Source organism: Lepisosteus oculatus, chromosome 2 (genome assembly GCF_040954835.1).
Source record: "Lepisosteus oculatus isolate fLepOcu1 chromosome 2, fLepOcu1.hap2, whole genome shotgun sequence".
Classification (NCBI taxonomy): Eukaryota; Metazoa; Chordata; class Actinopteri; order Semionotiformes; family Lepisosteidae; genus Lepisosteus; species Lepisosteus oculatus.
In genome coordinates, this window is record NC_090697.1 from 16,324,716 (window position 1) to 16,330,896 (window position 6,181).

The 6,181-nt window shown below is 34.4% G+C and overlaps 1 protein-coding gene across 1 annotated transcript; it reads right to left on the reverse strand.

Moving 5' to 3' along the window:
* Positions 1-247: 247 nt before the first annotated feature.
* Positions 248-6,181, reverse strand: tmem18 (transmembrane protein 18). The gene is made up of 5 exons (XM_006626394.3): positions 6,005-6,181; positions 5,435-5,552; positions 3,720-3,774; positions 3,006-3,099; positions 248-1,920 (listed from the first exon to the last, which is right to left on the reverse strand). Exons 1-5 carry the CDS (start codon positions 6,095-6,097, stop codon positions 1,822-1,824), a joined length of 459 nt encoding a protein of 152 aa, XP_006626457.1. The 5' UTR covers positions 6,098-6,181; the 3' UTR covers positions 248-1,821.

Below are 6,181 nucleotides of genomic sequence, written 5' to 3' on the forward strand. Positions count from 1 at the left end.
AGGCAAAGGTAAAGTAGCGGGAGAACAAAGGTTGGGAGAGAGGAGGAGTGAGAGGCGGGAGCAGGGGACAGAAAGAGAGGCCAATCAAGAGGTGTGAAGTCAGAATGGGTGCAGAGAGGTGTGAAATGAAACTTCCAATGAATGGAGAAAATTTAAAAGAACAGTAATCTGTCGTTAAGGGAAGGGAGAATGTGTGATCCTAACTGCAGAATAATTTTAGTTTCGGTGGTCTTTCTGATGCAGCATTATTAAATACATGCTGCATTCATTTACATCACCTTCTTGTTTTCCTTATAGATTCCATGCTATTGCAATAGTTTTGAAACTCTTTACTCTGGTGCTGAAACAAATGTAGGTGAAGCCATCAAACCATACTTTGCTGACATTTAACAGCTCATAGTTACACAGACAATTGCAGCAAACGCAGGCAGCACCTGCACACAAAATGACTATACAATTGTGAAAGAGATTCTGTACACTTATAGTGATATTAATCCTCGCCCAACAGCTAGGTATTACAACAGAACCCAGATGAATACTCTGTCTCCAAGGTCTTGATATTCCAGACCAGACCAGTGCTGTCCACCAGTTTTAAAACTAGAAGGGTGACAGATCTTCCCAATCATCAGAACCGCTACAGTCGAACCCAGGTGGAGGCTGATTACCTCGGTGTGCGATTCAGAAGGCAATTGCTTAATCCAGAGCTAATTTACAATTGCTATGACTAAAGGGAGTTTACACTTATCTATCTATCAAGGCCAGAATTGAATATTAGTGTCCTATGTTGTAAATTTAGTATTTTTATAATTCAAGCTGCATACAGAGTACAGATTTTCCCAATATTCCATTTTTGACATCCCCCTTCCTGTTACAAACAAGAAAATAACCATTTTTTCCTGAGATATTTACACTGGCTATATTTCGCAAAAACAATAAAGTGATTACACAATAACATTTCAGAAGCTTAGTTTATAATATTAGAGGCACAAAAGATAAATGTGAAATGTCCCTTTCATGTGTGAAATAAACAAGAATACTTCTAAAATTTCTTAGCCAGGGCAACACAAGTCTACTCCTCCAGAAACAGTAAATGATTCAATGAATAGAACACCTGGAGCAACACTGCACAGCATCATTACCCATAGAAATGCAAATCCATAGCTTAAAAAGCCATGGCCATCTTTATATAAACTTCTTTAGATTATTAAATAAAGATTTTTTTTGCTATAAAAAAATCAGTATTGTGAACTTTGTGTCTGGAAGCAATTTTCATGTTGTTTAAACAGAAGCTGAAAGAGAGGCTGTAAACACAGTCACACTGTATCGGTTACTTGAGATTTAACGCTCATATCAGACCAGGTGAGAAATACAAAAAAATTATAACACAAACCGCACAAACCCAGGTTTTATAATAGACGATACAAGAATGAACCTGGCACAAGAGAAAAAACTCATGTCTGCTATCAAACCAATAATTTCTTCTTGACCAATTCATTTTTCTTTATAATCTCAGCTACAATGCTGTTGTACCAAGTTAAAGTTGTTAAGATGTCCATTAAAAACATTACTCGAAGACAGTACTTACAACATTCAACTTGCTTCCCACAAACCTGATTAACAAAAAGAAATGTCGTGAGAATTATTTTAAAAAACTCACAAAGCTTTGTGATCCACATAATTGAACATAATGTTAAGTTTACAATACAGAAACATTGATAAAAATCTCAAATTTTCTAGCCAGTTTTTGCTAGAGTACCTTGGTCTATAAGCACCTTAGAAGTCCATGAAAACATGCAGCATCCTTTGATTAAAGTAATCAGCCTATTCCGATTTCTCTGTTTTTGCTTTTTTTGCTTTCCTTTTCAGTTGTAGTGTCTTCAGCTCTGTCATTGTCGCAAATGTTCTGTAAATCCAAAGAATCTGAATGAAAAACAAAAAAACAAACAGTCAAATAATATAGTATGGAACCTTAAGGCTACTGTCATTTTAAGGTCTGAAAAATGTTTATTTAAAATTAAAATATTAATGAATGTGCTTTCCTGTTAAAGAGAAAATATAAAAATAGATGTAAAGATTAGGGAACTCTTAATACAAGGTATCTTCCAGTGAAGAAACTTTCCTAACTTCAACATACCAACATGCTCCAGTTCAGGTTAAAATGTGACTTATCAAGCAAAATAAAACTAAATTACAAGTCAATTGCCCAATACAATAACTACAGACATTCGGGAATTAAATAAAAGCACAGAGAAAGGACTCAATTCAATAAAAGGCTCAGCTGAAAAATGCTTAAATTTAAAGCTTTTGCACAGACTTTGTAAAATGGAAGAGATATAAAAAAATATCAAAACATTTAAGAATGTAGCTTTGTTACAAGCTACTGTAGAAAGCAAGAGATATAAAGTTTGATATGTTTCTAGGACTAGCAGTAACCTACATTTTAATGTACAGTCAGGTAAAAGTTTAAGGGACAGGAAAGAGAGCCATGATCATTGTTATTTTGTATAGAATTAGATTACTTCAATTGGAAACAGAAGCACAATGCAATTTGATCATTTTCTGTGTCATTTTATTATACCTGCTATCTGTTCCTATGATATTCACTGATGTATCATTTGGAAAACCTGACAGTAGTTCATATACTCATAAATCCTTACAGTATATAATAAAACTGTGTACCCCAAACAAAAAATTAAAATGCAAGGCATTCATTTTGTGATTGTTCAAAACTTTCTATGGTTTGTCAAGTCTTAAGATATATGATGAAAACAGTTCTTTTACACAGCACCCGATTTATAATTTCACAGCACATTATATAATGTTGTGTCTTCTACAGCTGTCTTTCACTTTCTGATTTTATTGTTGTAATTATTATACAGAAACGTGTTAAATCATTGTATTAAAATGTCTATAAACTTTCAATTGATACTTGTAAGTCCTACACATGTATGTTAGTGTATAATGTGGAATTCCCACGGATTAACTTAACTTCGGTCATAACTTACCACAATAATGATAGTGTTGAGTAAAAGAGGAGCTGAAAACACTAAGGAGATGAACATTCCTCTTGAATCAAAGTACTGGTACTTAGAAAATGACCTGTTTTTATAAAGGAGACAAAAACGAATTACTCTCTTTACAGGAAATTGAAAATGTGGCATAATAATGTGTAGGAACTAGTAATATGTTTATTCCATGCTGAAAAGAAAAGAAAGAAAACACAACGTTTCGGCCGTGTAGCCTTCTTCAGGTGTGAGGGCTCCACGGCTGAAACATTGCGTTTTCATTCTTTTCTTTTCAGCGTGGAATAAACCGTATATCAACACACAACTGATGAAATGAAACAAGAGACACGGACCACAGTATAGAAAATGTTAATTAGTATCTTCCATTCTGAACAGTCAAAAAATAAATACAAGTGTTCATGGATACATTTATTACTAAAATTTAATGTAATGTTGTCAATGGTAACTATTTCATATGATGCTTATATTTAATGTAAATTAAATATAATGTAACATTTTTGAGTACATAAAATGTTTTTGCTTGTATTTATTCATAAATCTACAAAACTGTATTTCACAAGTTACCAAGTTGCACTTATAGCATAAAATGTTTGTACAAGGTTATCACCGTGAAAATTTACAGAGAAATATTTTAATTTCTCTTTTCTCATTTTACAATTAGGGCACTTATCAATTCATAAGATACAAACTTACCTCCAATTCATTGCTGCAATTTCATTTATGTTCTCTGCAAAGTACACCATCCCAGCTACAAGAAAACAATCCTTAGTTAGCTCAACTTATTAGGCTCTTTTAATTCACTGTGCTTTGTCTTTGTAAGCTGTTCTTACTGTAAAAAGGTTAAATGGTATGTTTTTAACTTTTCTAGGATTTTACATCATGATTTGGGAGGATTTAATTCTAACTCATACTAAATAATACTGATTGAACAATGTAATATTGCAAATATGGCTCATGGTATTACAGCCTGGTTTAAAGTTATGAAATAATAAAACCACCACAAAAAGAGACTATCATAACCATAACTACATCACTAAGCATTTTCATGAAACCCATGCACCTGGACAGAATTGTCAAAGATGATTTTTTCTAGTAATGGTACACCCTGATACAAACCGTAAACAGGCAGCAAGTCCGTTTTTATCATTTATCACATGGCGCTCGTTTTTATTGGTAAAAAAAAAGAACAGATGCAATATCTATCAGAATTGCCTCAAGTAAATGTTGCTTACTATAAACAAGTTTTTTCCAGAGGTATGGTACAAGAGTGATAAAAAAATAAGTATCCTATTTTGTATTCTTAACACTAATGCACACATTCAGATAAAAGAGAAAAAAAGATTCTCAGAAAAATATTTTGCAATGTTCATCCACCCTTTTTCCTAACCTCTGTATTCAATACAGAGTCACAGGGGAGCCAGAGCCTATCCCAGCAAGCAACAGGCACAAGGCAGGGTACACCCTGGATGGGACACAACACGCTGCATAAGAATTAACACAAAAGCTGAGAGCACATTTATACAAGTAAATAAGTAAGTTATTACTAACTTTCATGAATCCAAATCCATAAAGAACCAATACATCATATCAAAGACAATTCTAATTGCATTGGTAAATAATTTGTCAGTGTAAGAAATTAAATTTTGTATTTTACAATTGAATAAGTACCTACAAATCATTTTTAAAACACATATGGATTATATTTTATATACTTTAAATCTGGTGAAACTTACTATTTTGTATATTATCTCCACATTTTACAAGGGAATTGGTATGGTGTACAATGTGGGTTGTACCCTCAATTTTGTATTTCAATTTTTGTTTGACAGTTTTCTTTAAACTTCAGGTTAATACCACAATGATATGACAACCATGGTATTTTGTGGGTGAGGTCCTTATTACATGGGAATTTCATACCATCCCACTCCTAAGAAAAGTGAAATACTTATTCACGACTGATATCTGGGAAAATCCGTGCTCACTATGGAAGGGTTTCCTTTGGAAGAACCACATAACTGGGCAAGCAGCACCATGGTTGTGAAGGTTTGAGCTAAGCAAGGTATCCTGTACAACCAGAGTCCCTTGTCTGGGAGTGTTCAGCCTGCAGTTTGATGCTAACTTGGGTCACAAGTTCAAGAGCACGCAGAGAGCATCATCATTCTAGGGCTGGTTTGAGGGTAACAAAACAAGAGACAAGTTGATTGGTAGGTGGTTCAAAATTTGGGAAGGGGGATGGCATAAACATTATGCCCTCTTCCTAATTAAATACATAAACATTGACTGTGTTTATTCAAAAGTCTAAAACACGAACCTTCATAAATCCAACTCCACGCCAACACTGTAGAGTTTCACCGATTCGTTCGCCTGTTAGAAATGCGAAAGCTCTCACTGGCTTAAAGAGTACTCACCCATCACAAGGAAATGAAAGATCTGAAGTCTGTAAAATCTGAACGTCACAAAGGTAATCAACAAGCAGATAGCGTGGAATGTCACAAGTCCAATCAGCCAGGCTTCGGACCACTGGATCTGAACAAACAGCAGATTGAAAAAGTTCTGCAAGGTTCTCTTTCGCAAAACACTACTGACACCTGTCTATGTGGCATCATTAGGAATTTCTATCTATGCCTATTACTTCATGACTCATGACATGGATTTCAAATTAACCGAATTTAAAAACGTAAACAGAGCATGAAATCTGACATTAAACGTAGGTTGTAATATCTTCGGGGGACATTATGAAAACGCCAAACATTATGCATGCATCATATTTAATATATTGTTTTTCTCACTGGCGTAACACCTGCGTTCATTGTCTTTTCAGAGGCAGAGGGAAGAAAAGGTTACTAAAGTACATCATGCTTGAAGACAGCATCACCAAAAGCAGATACATATTACATCATGTGAATGTTACAAACTTCCTTGACAGAATCATCACAACGAAACTGCTCAAAATAAGATGTATTATAAAACTCCCTTACAGAAAGCAGGAATGTCCAAATAGAAGTGATCCTCAAGTTGCTGATAGCATCGATTGGAATTGAACTAACATTCTGCTCTTCTTGCTCAGCCATTTCAAAAAGTTAACTATCACAAAACCAACAAACCACTAAACATAAAGTCATCGGAAGCTCACTAATAAACCTGTTTTAGCTCAG

Excerpts from the sequence above, each read along its gene's own strand:
- tmem18 (XM_006626394.3), bottom strand. The coding sequence starts at position 6,097 with ATGGCTGAGCAAGAAGAGCAGAATGTTAGTTCAATTCCAATCGATGCT. Across the intron at positions 5,553-6,004 it reads TTTGGACATTCCTGCTTTCT|ATCCAGTGGTCCGAAGCCTG; the intron begins GTAAGGGAGTTT and ends CTGTTTGTTCAG. Across the intron at positions 1,921-3,005 it reads TCAACACTATCATTATTGTG|ATTCTTTGGATTTACAGAAC; the intron begins GTAAGTTATGAC and ends TTTTTCATTCAG.